This window comes from Pipistrellus kuhlii, unplaced genomic scaffold, assembly GCF_014108245.1.
Source record: "Pipistrellus kuhlii isolate mPipKuh1 unplaced genomic scaffold, mPipKuh1.p scaffold_m20_p_9, whole genome shotgun sequence".
In the NCBI taxonomy this organism is placed as follows: Eukaryota; Metazoa; Chordata; class Mammalia; order Chiroptera; family Vespertilionidae; genus Pipistrellus; species Pipistrellus kuhlii.
This window is the reverse complement of record NW_023425595.1, coordinates 8,870,572-8,892,267: the sequence shown is the minus strand read 5'-3', so window position 1 is coordinate 8,892,267 and position 21,696 is coordinate 8,870,572. Positions and strand designations below refer to the sequence as shown.

General features: G+C 44.0%; 1 protein-coding gene across 36 annotated transcripts in view; it reads left to right on the top strand.

Annotated features, from left to right (window-relative positions):
* Positions 1 to 21,696, top strand: part of PHF21A (PHD finger protein 21A) — a 160,413-nt gene that overhangs the window by 136,893 nt on the left and 1,824 nt on the right. For 26 of the 36 annotated variants that reach the window (XM_045577859.1, XM_045577860.1, XM_036426407.2 and 23 more), the window contains 9 exons: positions 233 to 526; positions 4,432 to 4,530; positions 7,517 to 7,568; positions 8,288 to 8,367; positions 8,808 to 8,868; positions 11,317 to 11,480; positions 17,596 to 17,751; positions 19,817 to 19,892; positions 20,259 to 20,362. In XM_045577859.1, coding sequence (XP_045433815.1) covers positions 233 to 526; positions 4,432 to 4,530; positions 7,517 to 7,568; positions 8,288 to 8,367; positions 8,808 to 8,868; positions 11,317 to 11,480; positions 17,596 to 17,751; positions 19,817 to 19,892; positions 20,259 to 20,362 — 1,086 coding nt within the window. Of the gene's footprint in view, positions 1 to 232; positions 527 to 4,431; positions 4,531 to 7,516; positions 7,569 to 8,287; positions 8,368 to 8,807; positions 8,869 to 11,217; positions 11,481 to 17,595; positions 17,752 to 19,816; positions 19,893 to 20,258; positions 20,363 to 20,796; positions 20,876 to 21,696 lie in introns of all 36 variants that reach the window. The other 10 variants (XM_036426412.2, XM_036426416.2, XM_036426410.2 and 7 more) reach the window with 4 other exon arrangements.

Sequence of the window (21,696 nt, the reverse complement as noted above, 5' to 3'; positions counted from 1 at the left end):
ATCGAACCTGGGACCTTCCAGTCTGCAGGCCGACGCTCTATCCACTGAGCCAAACCGGTCAGGGCGAGCTGATGAATGTTTTATAAGATTATATATCCTGAGTCTTATAGAAATAATAAAACCAACGTGAATATTAATATTTGTACTAAATAACATTTCATGTACACAGTGTAGACAATCTGATAATTGCTTCTAGTAAGTAATATGGTAATTTTTCTCTCTTTCCCCATAGGTTCGACCCAAGCCTGTGGCCCAGAATAACATTCCTATTGCTCCAGCACCTCCCCCTATGCTTGCAGCTCCTCAACTTATCCAGAGGCCTGTTATGCTGACCAAGTTTACCCCCACAACCCTCCCTACCTCCCAAAATTCCATCCATCCCGTCCGTGTCGTCAATGGGCAGACTGCAACCATAGCCAAAACGTTCCCTATGGCCCAGCTCACCAGCATTGTGATAGCTACTCCAGGGACCAGACTGGCTGGACCTCAGACTGTACAGCTTAGCAAGCCAAGCCTTGAAAAACAGGTACAGGCAAGAGTATGCACCTGCTCTGGGCATTAGCCTTGCCATTGAGGTTAGGCTATCTCTATATTTTCTCAAGGGCTCTTTACCTCAGCACCTTTATCAATGACCTGTTGCTTATCATGTGATAATTTATTTAAAATGCAAAAGGTAAGGAGCCATAGGTCAGACTGTTGGACCTCAAAGGGAGGGTGGGGATAAAAGGGAGAGATCAACCAAAGGACTTGTGTGCATACATATGAGCCTAACCAGTGGTCAAGGACAATAGGGTGGTGGGGGATTGGAATGGGGGGTTGAGGACAAATATGTGATACCTTAATCAATAAAAAAAATTAAAAATAAATAAATAAAATGCAAAAGGGCCATTATTACTGAAGAAAGTTGGGTTGCTTTTTCCATTATCCCCTTATAGATGGATTCATAGTCCTGTGTGAATGAGCTCCCCCTGCTGGTTATGAAGCAGAAATTCACAAATGGGTTCTGCTACCTTTAGTCAGGAGGCACAGATAAGATGGTAAACAGGAAATCCATATTAGTTTTGGCCCAGTAAGAATCCAGATAAAGATGGACTATGAACGTCAGGAAGAATAAACCTGAAAGTTTTCCCCTGGTTATTATAGATAATTAAGAATCAAATGAAAAAAAAGTAAAATTTCTAAAAGATATTCTTTTAACTCTAGAGACTTTTAGTTCAAATATTGAAGCCTTTCATTTATATTTCTAAAAACAGATGTTTTCTTAAAAACATGAGGCCAGAGCAGTGGTCGGCAAGCTCATTAGTCAACAGAGCCAAATATCAAATGTACAATGATTGACTTTTTTTTTTTTTGAGAGCCAAATGTTTTAAGCTTAAACTTCTAACGCCACTTCTTCAAAATAACTCACCCAGACCTTGGTATTTTGTGGAAGAGCCACACTCAAGGGGCCAAAGAGCCGCATGTGGCTCGTGAGCCGCAGTTTGCCAACCATGGGGCTAGAGAAATACAGGTAACCTTCAAAAATACTTAAGGGTTCTATGACAGAAAGACTTTAAAAAAAACAAAACAAAAACAGATTATAGGCAGTCACCCTGTATTCTATTTAAAGAAAAACCAGTGATGATAAAGAAGAATTTTGCAAAGAAAAGCATCCTCTTTCAGAAGTTGCTTTTAAAGTCATTGACCTATTTCTGATTGCTCAGGCTTGGGTTCTCATTCACATGAACATAGGCTCTGGTGATCCTGAATCTTGCGCTTCTGGGTGACTGATGGTTCAGAGAGGCTGGCCAGATGGCGAGGATGAGAAGGCCTCCTGCTGCCTTGCCTTCTTGAACAGGAACCTTACGCATAGAGTGCCCGGCTTCCTATCCAGGCAGCTCATCACTGCAGCAGGCCTAAGAGGCTGGATACCAAAATAGAGAACATGTCTCTATTCTTTGGTAGCCTACTCCAGCCCCAGGAAATGCTTTGAGGGGCATTCAGAAATAAATTACTTGCACATATTTTAGGTCAGAAGTTTACAAACTTACCATCAGCAGAACTTCAGGATTAAAATCTTGAATGTAGAATGCTCAAGCTTAGGAGTCTGGGTAGAGGCATATTTGACAGTCATCTGGCCTTGTGTACAGGGTTGGCTCTCAGAATACCTCAGAGGACCCTTAGAATTATAAAGGATGTGGTTTCAAAACACTATTTTAGATTGCTAAATATGATTTCTCTTTGACCTCTTCATAAAGAAATTTTTAGGAGACAAGAATTTTTTCAATTTTACATTTCTTTTTTCAGATTACAAAGAAATACATATTCATTGTAAAAGAAAAATCTAGACATTCCTGAAATGTATGTTGTAGAAAGTGCATTTTCCATAATTTATGAAAGTGAAATTTGCCCATAATTTACCCCTCCCCAAAGTTGCTATTAACAGTATAGGTTACATTCCTCCACATATTTTCTAAGAGTACACTAATATTTTAAAAGCAAAAAAAAAAAAAAAAAAAAATCATTATAATTTTTTAACTTGCTCTTTTTCTTATTAGAGCTTAAATATCTTTTTTGTGTTCTGGCCTTACACATTGATAGAGCTTTTAATTTTAGTTGTAATATCATAGAAAGGTGCCATGAATTATTTTTTTAAACATTCTTTCCTAGTGGTAAATTCTGTGGTTTATCTTCTTGTTGACCTAATAGAGGGCTCCAGTTCATTGCTGTTTTAGTTTAGTAGGCTACCTGGCATAACAGTCCTGCTGGTTACCAAGCTCAGCAAGGAAGCTCTTTGTGGGTTTTTGGGGGGTTTTTTAATCCAGTTCTGAGATACTTGTACTCTTCAGTGTGAGAGAGAGAGAGAGCTTGGACCCTGGATAATTTTTGGTGGAGAGGAATTGGTTTGTCCTTCCCTGAAGGCATTACCACTCCATGTTTTTGCAGCCTTAGAGATGGGAGTGAGTGACCTCAGGAAATTCATAGGAGCAGCAATCCTTCCACTTGACCTTCTTGTCTCCCTCCTCCCTCAGACTTCTGTCCTTCCACATTAAGAGAGCTGTGGACACCCAAGCCTTTGAAATGTCATTATAAACCGCTTCCCCATGTGTTCCCTTGTAGGTGTGTTTGGGGGTTTGTTTTACAGAGTCATTGTGTCCTTTTTGGCTCAAATATGAGAGGTGTGAGAGAGAGGAGACAGTGATTCTCCTAGGGGTCATGCTCCCCACAGGAGATCAGCGTCTCTTTACAGTGCACCTGCTCTACGTGACGCACTGTGCTAGGCACCAAGGGTGCAAAAGTGTGTTGACCAATCCCTGCTCTCAAGTGCGTAGAACAGAGGAGGAAATAAGAGACAAGGCAGTATTTGTACCCCGAAACAGATGCTTACACTTTCTCAAAGTAATATGAGAATCAAGGAAGATATGAAAGTAGCCAAGAAAGAGTGTGAAAGACCTTTGTGATTGTGTAAAATGTTTTACAGCATAATGGTTCTTGAGAACTTTTGATATCCTGCCCGTAGGACTGAAGTCTTTCATTTGGCTCCCGCTCATCAATAATCAGTTTCATTCTCACTTATTTAATTACTTATTGTTGCCATATAAAAAGACCATTGGCATCTGTTTCTTTAATTTTGAAAAAATAAATTAGGTGTGTGTTTAGTTTTTCACCCACTGTGCTAGCATTATTTCAGGGTTTATAGAGGGCTTCAGAAAGTGAACTAGTCATTGGGTCATGGTAAGAATTGTAACGCAAGCCCAGTCTACGAATTTGCTAGCTGCCGTTTGTGTCTGAAGATAATAATGCTGCTGGTGTTTCTTTGTGTGAATGGATGCATTTGGAAGACAAGGTTGCAGGTAATCACTATGTCAGCTTCTGGCGAGATGACCTTTCCTTGGCAATTGCATCTCCCTAATGGGCGATGCAGACAGGTTTTAAACATCCCAGGTGAGGGCACCTCTGCAGCCTCTCTTGGGTTGTAATTAGAAATGTTCTGAAATAGAAGTGTGTACATGTACGAGGTTTTTTGTTGTTGTTTTTTTACATCATTCGGATCTTAGGCATGCTGTGGACTGGAGCTTGACCCATATGTAACAAGAGGGCTTGCTTTTGAAAAACTGCCCCTACATGCTAAAATACATTAAAATCAGAGAGAGCTGCCTATATTTTATTCTTATACATAGGAAGTAAGCCTGGATTTTTCTTTTTGTATAATTTAAACTGTTGTGTTGTATTATAGATCCATATTTACTCTAGTCTCGCAATTTAACCATTTCAGCTGGGGCCTTACATTTTACATTTCTTTTCTTCCAAACTGAAGTCTCTATTACCTCCTTTATTACTATTTCCAGTTTGAGAATGTTTTTCTTCCTTGTTGACTACAGTCAACCTGTTTGTTTTCATTCTGTTAATAAAAAGTGAATTCTGAATTTTCATTTAATTTTTTCCCCCTAGACAATTAAATCTCACACAGAAGCAGATGAGAAACAAACAGAGAGCCGCACCATCACTCCACCTGCTGCACCCAAACCAAAACGGGAGGAGAACCCTCAGGTAGGTCCAGCTCTCCACAGGCGTGGCTCAGTCTAGAGATTGACTCACTCTCACACATCAGGAGGGACATGTGCTCCTGAACACTTTGCTTGCCTTTTCTTTTGCTCTCTCACTATTCAGTAATGTTACTTCCAAGTTAGGTTGGCCTAGGGCAGATGAAGAGTATGGCCGTGAGTGTCCACGAGCTGGCATAGGGCATTTTGTACACATCACAGATTTGAAATGTAAGATTGGGGATCGTTTTCCAGGCTATCCCATTGTACTTCCAGTGATCACTGTTTATTTGTCTCAGCCAACATTTATAGGCTGTTCAGGTCATTCAGCTAAGGTCTGTTTACGTTATCGATTACAGTTGTCACATTTGCTTTTTGTTATTACTAGTGTATTGTACTAGATTCCCAAATCCCAAATGAATCAGTAGCTGGAAAGTAGTTCATTGAAGCATAGAAGTAGGGATGAAAAGAGTAACATCTGTACCACAACTTAGGATAGAATTCTAAACTTAAATAGCAAATAAGACTCTGGTACAAACATAGAATGTGAATTTATATGTCCTTAGACAAGAGAATCTTTAAGTTTGGTGACTTAGCATAAGCAGCTATAAAATAAAATTTGGACAGGTGATCTGATGATGAATATTTAATAGTTGGATTTTATTAGACTGGTGATTTCCTTCTGTGCTCAGTGCATTCTCTGTGATGAAACCCTGCCAAACAGTGGCATGAAGCCATCAAAGCATCATGTCATTGAGAAAAACAAAACTATGAATTATTAAGCCAGAAAGGTTTTTCTTTTTTAAAATATATTTTTATTGATTCCAGAGAGGATGGGAGAGGAAAAGAGAGAAAAAAAATATTAATGATGAGAGAGAATCATTGGTTGGCTGCCTCCTGCACAACCCCTACTGAGGATCGAGCCCACAATCCAGTCATGTACCCTTGACCGGAATCAAACCGGGGACCCTTCAGTCCACAGGCCAACACTCTGTCCACTGAGCCAAACCAGCTAGGGTAAGCCAGGGAGGTTTTGATAAATGATAATTCTTTCTGATATGAAATAAATTAAAGGAGGGACCAAAACTTGAACCAAATTGCTGAAAAACTTGTAAAATCATCCATAAAATAACTTGAACCAAATTGCTGAAAAACTTGTAAAATCATCCATAAAATTTAAAAAAGTATAATACTTGGAGAGAGGGGAAAAAAAAAGAGTAAACTGTTAGCAGACTTTCCTTATCAAGAGAAATTAAAGGATATCTTATGTCAGTGGCATGATGTAGGCAAGCAGGTACCAGCCATCATAGGTAGCAGCAGGCATTTTACCTTCTGGTTGGGCAGAATCACTGCCATAAAGAAGGTAAACTGGTTCTCGGCACATGTGTGATGATACATAGATGAGACAAAAGTTCTTGATAACTTTTTGTTTTATCACTGAAAATCTGTTTCACAGGAGAGGATTTTTTTAATTTAATAATTCTCTCATGAACTCTCAGTCTAGGCTGGCAGAGATGAGTTTGGACGTGAGTGGCCAAGAAGGGTGCAGTCAGCAGAGTAAGAGAAAGTGCATCTGAATGTCAGTCCTCACACTGCTTTAACAGAGAACGTTGCTAGACAGCCTTCCAATCTTGATTGCGTTTTGAAGGAATAGTGGGAATTAGGATGTAGTTATTTTTGGCAGCCATAAAATGTATGCCCTTTCAATATACAATGTGGAAAATGGGCAGTAAGTCCAAGACTGCTTTTTCCTGCCAAAGAACTCTGGATGATGGAGAGAGAGGTGCCCACCTAACTTTGGAATAAGAAATAAAAACATTTCTTTAAGATTCTGAGATAATAGTAAAGGGCATTTCTGTTCTCCAGTGTCTGCCTCAATGACTGTATTTTCATAAAACCCTATCTTGGGTAGCCTGAACCTGTCACATCTGGCCAAAATATCATGGTATTTAATGTTGAGGATGAAATGTCAGGGGTTTTTTAAGACCCAACTGTGGTATAAATGATTCTATAGTAGGATGTCTCCTAGCAATTGATTATATTCTTTATTCATCGGCAAAAAAAAATTGATGATGCATTCTTTGGCATGTATACCGCCCACATGCAGTGGTACAGCAGAAAATGGAGACATACTTTCCAGACCACATGCAACCAAAGAGAAAAGTAGGCACCAATTTGTTACTTTCTCCAACTTTAAGCATCTGATGTGTCAGCTATGAGGTGCAGTATCCTAATCAATCTAGTCAGAGAAAAATCACTCCATATTTTTAGGCCCATGTTTGAATGAAAAATCATAGTATTAAATAGAACACCTGCTATCATTCCTAAAATTCATTTAGCTTTGAGTTAGCGTTGTCCAGTCAGTGGTAGCAAAAAATGTAAGAAACCCCGACTTGACATGACAAGTAACTAGGCCTAGTCATGACAAGTAAACTAATTATAATTTTTAGCTTATTGTATGGGAGGCTCTGCCTGCTTTTTGAATATGAAATCCTCTTCTCTCTACGAGGATTTTAAAAAAATTATTTATTTATTTGAGATAGAGGAAGGGAGAGGGATAGAGAGAAACAGGGCTATGAAAATAAAACACTGCATGCCCCTACCATGTGCCTTGGCTGGGAATTGAACCAGCAACCTCTCAGTGCACAGGATGACATGTAACCAACTGAGCCTCAATGGCCAGAACTCTAAAATGATTTTTTTTTTATGAAAGAAATACATTGGGCCACTCAAAATGCTGATTTCTGCCACTGAGGACGCAGAAGCTGTAGGCCCTTGTCCTTCTCTTTTGGACCCTGTAAGCCAGGGAAGCGGTGGAGTGACTTCATAGCTTTTAGGAGTGGAGGACGCCCTGCTCTTTTTCACCTGAACCTGCCTCCTTCAGGCCGCCAGCCCACCGGGCTGCCTTCCTCTAGAATTCTAGTTGGGAACATGTTGTTGGCTTTGTGAGAACCCAGACTGAAGCATGTTCATCTTTTGTTTCTCTGGCACAGAAACTTGCCTTCATGGTGTCTCTAGGATTGGTAACACACGACCATCTAGAAGGTAAGAGAAGATGTTCATAAGGTTGCCTTGCTTCTGGCCCAGAGCTTAGTTCTTGACATTGGCGTTTTATTGGGAGAAAAGAAAACTGAAAACAGATAGAGTATCATGTAGTCCGTGTGGACTTTGTTTCCTTTAGAGTCAAATTGGCTGCTGTTTAGCCCTCCCCTTCCTTTCGCTTTGTATCCACACTACTGTCCTGGGCAGACCACCCCGTTGCCTCTGTTAAGGTGACTGGTGACTTCCGCTCACTTAGGGAACTTTCTCCCCACCAGCATGAAGTAGCAAATGCCCCTCTGACTTTGTACTCTACAGTACTCTTGGCTACTAGAATCTTAAGAACAGTTGCAAAGCTACATCTGTGTTGGTTACTTAATTAAAGAATGGTGAACTACGGTTGCTCAATCTCAGTCTGTGGATAAAGTTCATCCACACCTAGGTCACAGTGATCTAAAAATAAACCAGGACAGCCTGTTCACAAGCGTTGTCTGCCACCAAGCACGCGGTCACAGAGCCTCCCCGGGGACGGCGAGGTCTTGCTCTCCGAGGGGTGAGAGTAGGCGTCCTGCATGCGTGCTCCCAGCCATGTGCTTGCCTCTGCTGAGGCTGCAGTGAAACAAAGAGGCTGGCCCCAGCTCTGATTTGTCTGGGAAAAGCAATGAAGTCAAGTTGTTGAGGTTCCCCATACCTGTCTTCTAATGTAAACCTTTTGCTTTCCCAAGAAATCCAAAGTAAGAGGCAAGAGCGAAAACGAAGAACAACGGCAAACCCCGTGTACAGCGGAGCGGTCTTTGAGCCTGAGGTACTCCTGGCCCGAGCGGGCCCTTCCCTCACCGTTCACTTCCCTCACCGTTCACTTCGCTTACAACATAGTCAGCACCTCCCGGTGGAAAACGGGTTGTACTTGTGCAGCTTTGTAAAGCGATGATTTTTCTCAGGCTGATCCCATCATTTCATTTTTATTATTCATTGCTTTCCCCTTAGTTTTTTGCCTACATTTGAACAGATAGAAACCGTCCTTAAAAATGTAACTCACCCTGGCTTCAACGCAACTGTCAACTGTCAGAGGCAGGCCTCCCTGGAATATATGTAACAAAACACGTTAGCACTGATACCTGGGGGTGACTGGCACTAACTAGTTGGCATGTTGACAGGCATGCTGTGCTTGGTCTTTAGCTTTTTGCCAGCATTATTAGTAACCATGCTATTCAACCATCCCATTTCCCTCCTCAATCCTCAAAGCGTAAGAAGAGTGCAGTCACCTACCTGAACAGTACAATGCACCCTGGGACCCGGAAGAGAGGTGAGCACCTGTTTATATCTCTCCCTTGCCTCTTGCCTTTGCTTTCTGTGTTGTGTTTCTCCCCTTCCCCCTAGAAAATAGTTTTGTTGTTGTTGTTCTCTGAGAAGGGAGAGAAAGAGAGTGAGATTTCCTATTAGAGTTGTGTATGCTGAGTCGAAAGCTGCCTTTCCTGGGATTCCAGCAAAGCTGCCTCTGGGGAATGGCTTCAGGCAGCATTTCTGCCCCCCGGCCCACCAGCTGTCCCTGAGCATAGCACAGTGAACAAAACACCACGCAAAAGGAAGCAGTTTAGCGTCACTGAGCAGCACAGAGCCCGCTGTTGCCAAGGTGCTCTGAGTCGTGTCTGAGTCATCCCTCTGCAGGAGAAACCGGAGCCTCACTTAAGTTTTCGTGTGCTGCGGGCTTTCCAGGAAAGGGAGAAGTAGCCACACTGGAAATGTAGGCTCTGTGAGAAGAAAAGGTCACTGTCAAGCAGGCTTTCGAAAGCAGAAATTCTTAAAGAGCTTCCTCCCCGTGTTTTAGACCTCCCCAGGGCAGGCACTGCACCGCCTCTTAGGGCCGAGGCACGACAGCCGCAGCAGCCTCACCGTGCGAGTCTAAATAGGGCTTAATAGCTCGGAGTAGGAGCTCATAAACAAGGTTCTGAAATTGTTCTTTGATGTCAGTAATATATCCCAAGGTCCCTTTCTCTACATGATAATGTGTCCCTGAATTATAGTTCCAGGCTAGAAAGGTTGCGGAGTGAGTGGAGCAGCATACTAATTTCTGCGTCGGCACACACAATCTCAGAGCTGCGGGAAGCTTAGGAGGTCGTCCTGACCCTTTGTCTGCCTCAGGGAGGCCGCAGCCACACCACTACCACCTCTGCCCGCAAAGAGCTAGCGTAGCCACCCTGAGTGACCCGTTCTCATGCTGCATCAGTCCCGTCCTTCAAGTGGTCAAAAATATTTAGATGAGAAACCCAAAGCCATTGCTTCATATCAGTTCCTGGGCCACAGTTATCAGTCTCGTGGATTATTTTTTGTTTTTAGCAATTTTTAGTGACCTTTTACACAATTCCCAGAAATGAGCCCTCAGCCAGAAGCCACAGTTAATTGGCCTGCTGGTGGGCTGTATCTGCTAAAAGAAAAGGGGTTAAATGAGCCAGAAAGACCTTGGCATCTCTTGCCAAGGTCAGAGGATGAAAGCCTGCGTCGACAAGCCTAAGATATGCTTCCGTGGGTAAACAAAGAGCATTCATCTCCCACTTCTCCCCGCAGCACTGACCCCCCCCAGGAAGACACACCATATGACCTGTCTTTGGACTGCAGACTCCCCCAGTCTGACACACATAGTCATGTTTGTGTATGTCTGACAGAGTTAGCATTCCTGTGCATGGTTTTGATATAAATTGTAACTGTTGGCAAAGTCACGATTCTGCGTGCCATTACCAGTGATCGTACACAGCTGTGTACCCCTCTGGCTGTTTTATCCCCTATGGTGGTCTAGGCATCCACTTTGTTCACCCACAGCTTAGGAGTGTGGCTCTGACTTAGACATGTCAAGCAGGAGTGGTTGGCCTGGACTTGCCACACCCGCACGGCTCATTTATGATCCGCTGTAGCATGAGGTGTGATGCAGAATGCTCTTGCTCATGTCAGGCCTCTCAGTTAGCAGTGTTGCTGATGGCGGCCTTCCTGAGACTGTATCAGCCCAGTCCTGAGACACATGAATGTGGTAGAAAGTGGGGAGACAGATCTCACTCAACTAGGGAGAACACCTGAGTTCTGACCTACTTCCATTCATATTTAAACTCAGGACATGTTTTTAGCTCTTGGGTTCCAGCTACCCCTTGAACATCTCTCTCACTAGCTCTAGCAGTAAAGGGTAAGAGTAGTTAACTTGAACTTAGTCTCCTAGCTTCACTTTGCTCCACCCTTATAAGCAGTGAAATAACCAAAATATAGGCAGGCGAGAACAGAAAAGCAGAAATCCTGAATAAGTCCATTGTAGGAGCTGAGAACCATTAATATAGTAAGAATGATGGTTGCAGAGAAACATTAGAGAACAACGTGCAGAAGATACGGGAGAGTAAAGTAAATGGGTATTTCTGGCCTTGGCTGCCTGTAAGCTCTGGTTCTCGCCTGAGAAGTCAGGTGGTCACAGCCCAGGAGCCTCACTGCTACCTGCCCCTGGCAAGGCCCTTTACACGACCCAACGTCTCTGTCGTTCTGCACGCTCTCTCTTCTCCTCCCTTCTTTTGAGACTCAGGCAGTTTCTAATGACATTTAAATCTTAGCTTCTCTTCCTCTCTTTGGGACTGTTGTAATTAACCTTCTGTCTGCTACCTCACTTCCTTTTCCATGCTAGCCAATGAGGAACACTGGCCAAAGGTATGTAAGATCATTTTCCCCCTCTCTTCTCCCCCCCCCCCTTTTTCCCCTTTTGTTCCCTTCTCTTGGCATATAGGTCGTCCTCCAAAATACAGTGCAGTGCTGGGGTTTGGAGCCCTTACCCCAACATCCCCCCCATCCAGTCATCCTGACTCCCCTGAAAATGAAAAGACAGAGACCACATTCACTTTCCCTGCACCTGTTCAGCCTGTGTCCCTGCCCAGCCCCACCTCCACAGACGTAAGTAACGTGGGAGAAGCTCACTGTCTCTGAGAGCCTCCCTGGGGAAACCTTGTCCTGTGTTGTCTCCTCCAGCGGCATCACCCTGACTAACCCGGGAAAGCAGGGCCCCCGACAGGACACTGTGCCGGAAGGCAGCTCTGCTGGGGCCCAGGTCCTGCTGTGCCCTTGGGACTCGTGCTGACTATGTCAGGAGGCTTAGCGGTTTCCAGAGGCTGCATTTGCTGTGCCGTGAGGGAGTCCTCAGGAAGGGGGGGGTGGGAAGGCAGCTCACGTCCCTGCGCGGTGTGCAGGCTTCCGTCGTCAGCGTTCTGGAGGTGGGGAGGCGAGCGAGGTGGACGTTCCCTTAGCAGTGTGGCCCACTTCGGGTGGAATTCAAGAAGTGGAAACTTTGCCATAGAGCAAGCTGTATTCAGCAGAGTTGGCTAGAAATAGGTTCCAGAAAGAGTGTCAAATACTCAGTAGTTCTTCACCCAGCAACTGTAGGAGTGTCACCAGTACCCTGCGTTTTTAAATGAGCATTTCCACAGCAATGAATTCACTCAGCAAATACTGAGCACTTCTCTGCTGAGCAAGCACTGCTCTGAGGCTGGGACTGAACAGGAGCAAAACCAGCTCCTGGTCCTCATGGAGCTCATGTTGCAGGTGGGAGGCAGGTGATGCACAGAGGAACATATGTGCCAGGGAGTGATAATGCTGTGGGAAAGTGGGACAGGCAAGGGGTATAGCAGGAAGTTGCTCTTTTATGAAGATGCTGAGGGGGTGGGGGAAGAGCACTCCGAAAGCCCTGGGGTAGAAATGTAAACGCACCAAGAAAAGGGGCCAAGATGCTGGGCAGTGAGCAGTGTGAGTGGTGGAGCTGAGGGCCAGAGGCGGCAGAGCCTGCGGCTTTCCTCTAAGTGAAATAGGAGGCTGCTAGAGGTTTTTTGACTTTTTATTTTGAAATTTTCAAACCTACAGGAAAGTTACAGTGACAATACAAGGAACAAATGTATACCCTTCACCTATTGTAGATTGACCAGTTGTTACCATTTTGTTACCATTTTGCCACATATGCTTCTCTCTCCTACACACACATATACATACACTTATACATACACACATGTACACACATACATATATATATACACACACACACACACACACACACACACACATTCATGCACACAAACTTTTTTTAAATCCTTAACCAAGGATATGCTTGTTTAGAGAGGGGGAGAGGTGAGAAACTTTGATCAGTTGCCCCCGTACGCGTCCTGAGAAGGGATCGATCCCCTGACCTAGGTATGTGCTCTGACCCGGAATCAAACCCACAACCTTTCGGGGTATGTGAGGGCATTCTGACCAACTGAGTCACTCTGTCAGGACCATACTTCTTCTTCTTCTTCTTCTTCTTCTCCTTCTTCTTCTCCTTCTCCTTCTTCTTCTTCCTTCTTCCTTCTTCCTTCTTCCTTCTTCCTTCTTCCTTCTTCCTTCTTCCTTCTTCCTTCTTCCTTCTTCTTCCTTCTTCCTTCTTTCTTCTTTCTTCTTCTCTAGTAAGGAAATTGCAAGCATCATTAATCTTCACCCCCAAATACTTTGGTTTATATCTCCTAAGAATAAAGATATTCTCTGATATAGCCACACTACAGTTATCAAAGAGAGGAAATTTAATATTGATAAAATGTTATTATACAATATACAGTTTATATTCAGCTTTCTCAATTTGTCTCAATTATTGCCTTAGTGGCACTTACGTTTTTCTGCTTCAGGATCCAATTCAAGATCACTCTTGACATTTATTGTCTCTTTAGGCTCCGTACTCTGGACCAGTTTCTCGTCTTTTCTTTGTCTTTCATGGCATTGATATTTTTAGGAAGATAGGCCAGTTGCTATGTAGGGTGTCCTCCATTTGGATGATCTGATTGTTTCCTCAGGAACAGATTGGAGGTTGCATTTTTGTAGGAACACTAAATAAGTGGCAATGAGTCCTCAGTGCTTCACAGCAGGAGGCACGTGTTGTCAGTCTGTCCCCTTGTTGGGGATGTTAACGCTCCTCTCTTAAAATAGAGCCCATCAAATGTCTCCACTTGTACAGACACCTGTTTCCTCAGCTTTGGGTCTGTAAATATCCAGTTCCCAACAAACTGCTACCCAGTGGTTTTAGCATCCTTTGCTGGTTCTTGCCTGCAGTTATTATTCAAAGGTGTTTGCAAAATTGATTGGGATTTTAAAAGGGCCGATGTGTGTGAAATATGGAGACAAGACTGTGGGAAGATAGGACAGGAGCAGGGAGACCAGTGAGGAGGCTGTTGCAGGAGCCAATGGTAGCTTGGCCAAATATAATAGGTAGAAATAGAGATGGAGGAGAGTCATTGAGTCTGCATCTTTTTGAATGAAAAGCCAGCAGAATTGGATGATGGGGTAAGGAGAAAAAGAACAGTCAAAGGTGAATCCAAAGATTTTGGCCCAAACAGCTAGGAGACTGGAGGAGAAGCTGGTTTGGCATGTCTCCTCTCTCTTGTGAATGACAGAGCTTGGCTTTAGGCTCACCTTCAGGTACATTATCCCTTTAATTACAGGCTCTTAGTAGTCTAAAGCCTGCCCCTCTCCAAAGAGCAAAAGAAAACCGTCTGCACATCCTGAGTTAAACTTCCATAAACAACAGAGGGGTGTCATCTGTGGAGGACCAGGTCATGGAGGAGTTCTGTGCTCTGATGGGCGTCCTTCCGTGAGCATAGCTGGTGGCCTCAGACCCAGCCTTGCTGTCAAGACTCAGTCTTTTGTCCAGCTTTCCTTTGGCAGGAGTCATTGATTGGGTTTTCTGCCTCTCCTGTTAACTACACCAGGAGTCGCTGTGGTAACCTTGTTGGGTGACAGCAATAATTGTCTCAACTTTTTTGAAGTTAAAGCATTGCCCAGGGATGGACAGCTCTTGGTGGGGCTGTCCCCCAGGCATTCTGTGGTTCTGGATGAGTCTCTTTCTTAAACAGTGTTGTTTTTATTTTTTGGCTTTGGGCTGAGGGGGTTTATGAAATGATTTTCTTGAAAGGATCCACTCAGCTCTAATCACAAACTAAAAGCTTCTGCCAGGTTTTATGTCAAAATATAAACACTGTTCTTCTTAGAAATCTAAAGGTAAAAGGAAGCTTTTATAAAACCACTAAATAATGTTGATAACTTCCTAGGTTAGACTTAGTAGAATGAGTTTTTCTAAAAAGATAATTGACTTCTACTTTTACAGTATCTCAACAGTGGCAGTTATTAAAATCAACACACAGGGCTCTGGATATTAGCTTCTGGGTGGCATAAACCCCAATAACATTAATTAAATAGTAAGAACTGAGAGGCAGGCATTTCCTGAAGATCAATACCATCTAGAAGGACTTGGTACAAAGCACGGCTGGGTGCTGATCCTCAGGATGTTGCCACTGTCATCACTTTTATGAGAAGGGAAGATGAGTTGACATAATTATACAATTTCTTTAACAAATGTTGAAGTTGCCATTGATAAAACCAGGTTTAAAAAAAAAACAAAAAAAACCCTAGGCCTCAGCCCTTAGCAAAGAATTATGGGTCAGACTTCTTTTACCTTCCCATTTCGTTTATGGTAATTATTCGGCCTTCGCCAGAGCCTAAGCTTTCTGACCTGGTGCAGCACCTTCGTGGACCTGCCTTTCTGCTTAAGCAGAGAACCAATTCTGTGTGGGTGAAACACATGACTCACATTTCATATTCATTTCTCTGGGTAGTGGTACTCAGTATGGCCTGGGGGTCCCTGAGTCTCTTTCCGGGGGGTCCATAAAATCAAAACTATTTTCATGATCATATTCAAACACTCTTCCAGTTTCATTCTCATTCTCTCAAGCATGAACAGTGGAGTTTCCCAGATATTACATGACATGATGATGTCATCACTCTGATGGCTAATGGGCAGTGCCTGTGTGTTCTGGGGTTTAAAATTTTCCAATACATATTTTTGTAACTTCCCGGATTCTATAATTATTTCAAAACTAAAATGTTTTAAAACTTTATAAGTAAATATCAGTGTATCTAACTCCCATAAACAAAAGCTCTTTGAGGTCTTTAGTAATTTTAAGAGTGTAATGGGGCCCTGACCGATGTGTCTCAGTGATTAAAGTGTCAGCACATACACTCAAGGGTTGTGGGTTCAATTCTCAGTCAGAGGCACGTACCTGAGTTGCAGGTTGGATCCCTGGCCCCCAGTTGGGGCGCATACAGGAGGCAACCAATCAGTGTGTCTCTATCACATCAATGTTTCTCTCTCTCTTTCTCTTCCTTCTCCCCCACCCCCTTCCCTTCCACTTTCTCTAAAAATTAATGGAAAAAATATCCTTGGGTGAGAAGTTAACAACAACAACAAAAAGAGTGTAATGGGGTCCTGACACCAAAAGATGAGGAGCTACTTTATGGGCTATATAAAGAGGATACAATTTTTTTCTCTTTTAGTAACTGAAATAAATTATTTAAGTTTTATTTTATATGTACTCTCCACCTTCCACTTCTTGATGTTCTCCTTATTCAGGAGAAGAGGAAAGTGAGCAGAATTCTTTACCCAACAAATACCTCTGAATAAAATGTGCAGTTTGTCTCATATACTTCATCGCTGCTAATTCTATCTGTGGTTCATGTAAAGACTCTCTGAAGTTCTAAAATTTGTATAAACTTCATAAAAATGCAGACTTATAACATGGGGCTGAGTTTTAAGAAAAACTAACTCTCTAGAGAAGAGCACTCTCAGCCCGATTCTAAGAATTAAAAGAAAGTCACAGTAACCAAGGGGTGAGACTTGCCTCTTCCAGTGCCTGGAAGCTGAACTGTCGGGCATTCTCATGTAGTATTTTTGCACATTTCTGGATTTCTTTTCTATGGCTCAGAGGTGACATTTTCTTACTCAGAAAGGTTAAAACCCACCCACACTAATTATCATATAACTTTCCAGCATCTTCTAGCTGCTGGGGAGCCTGGTGAATGGCAGAGAAAGCTCCCTTCCTAGGGAAACGCAGGCCTGGGAAGAAAGGCTCTTCCCAGGTGGTGGGGGTTTATCATGGGAGGAAGGCCTGCTCCTGTGTCACTGCTTCCTGTGCACAAGTTCTGAGTTCAGCCTTTTGGCAAAACAGTCTAGAAACCTAAAACAACACGTTGGCAGGAAAGGTCCGGCCCAGGCCGGGCACTGCCTTTGCTGGCTCCCTCTGACGTCCCTCAGCCTTCCTGGGTCCGCTCAGAGGCATAGTCCTATTCAGAGAGTGGGTCAGGGATTCACTTGCTGAAAAATACCTCTTGAATGTGTGTGTGTGTGTGTGTGTGTGTGTGTGTGTGTCCCCGCCCTGTTCTCCTCTCCACGTTTTAAGGAAGTCTGCTTTTTTTTTTTTTTTTATGGTGCCTTCTGTTCACAGAACTCACTGATGGCGGGAGAGGGCACAGAGGGCCCTTCTCACCTCACCTGACGAAGTGTTTTACAGGGAGGAATACAGCCTCCAGAATAGAAGGGTCCATTGAACAGCAAATGCCAAATGCTGGAGAACATTGTCAGCTGTTGCTTTGGCTTTTAAAGTCTTTATATTAGAAAGCTCAGTTTAACCAGTTTAATTGGTTCCTGACTTAGTCTTTTCCCATTTGAACTTTCACTATTATCTGTTCTCCCTGAGGAGGCAAAGTGTTTAGTAAAATTCCATTCTTACCTGTTGTCTTTCCCAACCCTTCTGAAGTTTCCCCAAAAATGATAGTTAATGAGAATTGTTTGTATCTTTGGTTTCAGAACACTTTGATGGATGGGTTTCAATGTCATCAGGCTTTCTGATTTGTGGATTAGACTCTACCAAAATATAACAAATGCTGAGCTATCACCCCTAAAGTTAATGTTGGCCTAGACGACTACAGAACTTTCCTGTGAAGTCTGCTTTAAAACTGAGAATACTGCCCCTGCCCAGGGAACCTCAGCTGTATGGGGCAGGTGGGGGCTTGTGCCATTGCTACTTTTCTTGCATACTCTTGTAACATGTTCAGTGGAGCACAGCTGATTGTCCTAACACATGTATATGTATCCAGAATGTGCATGTTAACATTCACATTTTACCTTTTGTCCTTTCTCTTACCTCTCTTCTCAATTTCTTAGGGTGATATCCATGAGGATTTTTGCAGCGTTTGCAGAAAAAGTGGTCAGTTGCTGATGTGTGACACGTGTTCCCGTGTGTATCATCTGGACTGCTTAGACCCTCCTCTGAAAACAATTCCCAAGGGCATGTGGATCTGTCCCAGATGTCAGGACCAGGTAGGGGGCATGGGGCAGACATAGGGCGGGGCCAAGGAGGAGCAAAACAACGTGGTCGGGTCTTTCTTTCCCCTCTGATCTGGGGGAATGGCAGTCTCAAGCCACGTGAGCCCTGTTCACAGAACGGCTCTCTCCCACCAGCATCCCTCCCCTCAGAGACGTTCTGTCGTATTCATGAGGCGGTGACTCAGTGTGTTGGTGGAGAGACCCTGATTGATTCCCTTTATTTGAAATGGCTTATTACCTTGACCCTAAAAGTCCATAAGACTTTCTGCCTCATTCTCTAAGATGGATACAAACCTAGTATATGTTTTTGAAACTCTATATTGAAAATAAAATTCTTTTTTGTTTGCTTGTTTTTGTTAATCCTCACCTGAGGATATTTTTTCCATTGCTTTTCAGAGATAGTGGAAGGGTAGGAGAGGGGGAGAGAGAGAAACATTGATGTGAGAGAGACACATTGACTGGTTGCCTCCTACACATGCCCCAACCAGGGGTAAGAAGCAAACCGCAACCCAGGTACAGGGAATCAAACCTACAACCTATCAGTGCCTAGGCCAGCACTCTGACCACTGAGACACTAGCCAGTACTTTCTTAAATGAAAGTATTCAGTCAGTTGTTTCATTCAAATAATAGCAGTTTCACTTTTAACCTGTGTTGTCATCAGGATCAGAGAACTAACTACAGTGGTATCAATATTTCATGGGCTTGAAAGGCAAGCACAAAATCATGCACTACTTAACAATAGGATACAGCCTGAAAAATGTGTCATTGGGTGATTTTGTCCTTGCAAGAGCATCACAGAGCACACTTACACACACCTCGATGGTAACCTGCTGCACACCTACGTCTAGCCTATTGCTCCTGGGCTACAAGACTCTGTGTCTCATTACTGTACAAACAACGTGAGATTAAGTCAAGCACAGGAGAAAATGATGCAATCAAGAGACACAGTTAACATGAGACATATGAGGCTGTAGCCAGCATAGCACAGAATATCGCTGTACAACAAACTTCTTGTTTTTAATAAATAGCACTGTATACTTTAAAGTAAAAATATATAGCATAGCAAATACATATCAGTAGTATAGTTGTCTGTTATTATCAAGTACTATGTATTGTGCATACTGTATGTGATACTTTGTGTGACTGGCAGTGCAATCGGTTTGCCACACCAGCAGCACCACGAACACATGTATTCTATGATGTTACTAGGCCATAGGAATTTTTTGGCTCCATTATAATCTTATGGGCCCACATAATATATGTGGTCGATCACTGATCAAAGCATTGTACAGCACATGACTGTATGGTTAGCTTTTCCCTCCTTCTCTGCTTAGTTTCTGATTTTTTTTCTCGCCTATCCATGTATCTTAATGTTTTTATTGTAAGCGGTCTCGTGTCGCTTTTTTAGAAGCAGGCAAAGTATAAATAACAAACAAATAAGGTCAGTACTCAGCAGACAATGGGATCCTGCTCAGGTCTTTGGATTCTGATCTGAGAGAATTCTGGTTTTCCCCTTTTAATCTTGGTCTTCTTGCTACTGTCGCCTGATGTATAATAGTTATAGGGACAGTTCTCTCCTTGTTCTCTTCCAGTTGTTGCTTTGTAACCCTCTGATCATTTACCACATGGGGTCTAGATTGCATGTGGTATCAGAGCTGAGACTTCATTTCCTTGGCCAGGCTGCCTCTCAGGGGCATGGAGCTAAAACTAAGACAGGCCGCCCGTGGCTGCAGTCAGTGCCAGCCTGCCGCTTACGCTGGTGGTTCTGCCTGTGGGAGTCATCAGGAGCCTGTGACACAGATGAAATGATAGGAGGGTCCAGCCTCTCTCTCATTCAGGGCTCAGTGGCTTGGTGTCCTTGCTTTGTATCTCATTCTCTCGGGCTGATATCTGGAACTTTACAGTCCAGAAAATGTAGAGCAGCATTTCGCAACACTGCCCTCATAATTCCTCCTGGATTTTTATCTGCCCGTAGCTACAGGCACCCTTGCTAGTCCTTACACAGGGGACGTGTATTTATACCTCCTTCTCAAGGTAAAATTCTAAAAATCTTTTCAGATGCTAAAGAAAGAAGAAGCAATTCCATGGCCTGGAACTTTAGCAATTGTTCATTCCTATATCGCCTACAAAGCAGGTAAAGAGTTACCATGCACTCTCTTGTGTAATCTTCCCTTGTTTAAAAAAAAAGTACTGAAGGAAGGATTTGCTTTGTTTTAAAAAGGAAATTTAACGTTAAAAATGAAAAGCTGCTAGTGAATGAAGTGGAAGATTGTGTAGCACTTTCTTGGGAGGAAGAATGGGAAGTAGATCTCGTTCCTATGAAGCCAGGCTGAAGCCCCTGGCGCTCCTCTCAGCATGCCTGTGCACGGAAAGGGGGAAGGGGAGTCCTGTGCACCGACTGGGGCTCCGGGAACTTTGGGGAGAAGATCTTCCTTGGCAAACATTCTGAACACTGGCCTTTTCAAAGAATGTATTGTTAAAAACAGTTCTTTTTTTCCAGCTAAAGAAGAAGAGAAACAGAAGTTACTTAAATGGAGTTCAGATTTAAAGCAGGAACGAGAACAGCTAGAGCAGAAGGTGAAACAGCTCAGCAGTTCTATAAGTGTAAGTGAGCCTCCTGCCTTCGGCGATACAGCAGACACAGAGCTTCCCGTGCACATAACAGCTCGTGTGGCCCCCAAGGGTCGGTTCCCATCCTTTAGCTTATAGCACAGCGACTTGGCAGATGGAAAGTTTGCCTCCTGTTAGAGTTGCCCTCAGGCACAGGGGGCCGTTGGTATACGGTGCCTTAGCCAAGCTCTGGAACATCCTCTTGGTTTTGGTCTGAGAGCAAGCATTTCCAGGCTCCTGGCGCCGAGGTGGATTAGAGGCTGCAGCCATGTAGCCATCACCCCCGGGCATCCTGAGCGTGTTTGGGAGGAGTGTGGAGCCTGACCAGCCCCACATAGAAGTCTTTCCGGTCGCCCGAGCTAGTGAGTCCATCCACACGGCCCGGCCCTTCCACTCTTTCTTCCCCACCATGCTGTTTGCGTTTCTAGGTTTTCCTGACCAGCCTGAGGAAGAGGGGTTTCTAGAGACAAGTTTGGAAGTAAATACTGCCCAGCCTGCCGTGTCCAGGTGGGAAAGAGAGTTGTACTTGTAACAGAGATTCAGAGGCTCCTCCCAATGGGCAGGTTCCCCACTGAGTAGGTGCTGTCACAGTGAGGCAGCCTCAGCCTCAGACACTGGGTGGTGTCCTGGACTTGGTGATGGTTGAGCTGACCCACTCACCTGCTTTCCTCCCTCCCCACCATCCTACCCGTGGCATGCAGATCTCACATCTCTCCCGCCTAGAGCAGGAGCTACCAGGTGTGAGAGGCTGAGGGCAAAGGATTGCAGGTGACAGCAGGAGGGGTTCTGTTGGCTGAAGTCTGATTCTCCTGCATCGCTGTCCCGCCCCAGGCTCTGCGTCTTAAGTTCTTGCTGACCGAGTGGTCCTCGGGAGGCCCTCCGGTCGCACAGACACCCCTGGCTTGTTTTCTACCCTGAAAAGCTCAGTCTGGTCCTGACCACGTTAGCACTGGCAGGCATGGAAACACACCTGCCCAAACCAGCCTCAGCACCTGCGGGAACTTCGTTTTTAATTCTTACCTGGGGGTATGTTTTTACTGATTGTAGAGAAGGGAGAGGGAGTGAGAAGCATTGATGTGAGACAGAAATATCAACCTCCTATATGCTCCCCGAACCCGCCACCTGGGTATGTGCCCTGAGCGGGAACCAATCCTGCCACCCCCCAGGGCATGGGATGATGCTCTGACAAACTGAACCACACTGGCCAGGCTGAATTGTGCTTTTAAAATGACTTATTTCATAGCATTGGAGCGGTAATTCACCTTTGGTGTGAAGTCCCGGTGTCAAGTAGAGTTGGCTTTAAACCACTCGTTTGCCCTTTGTCTCTT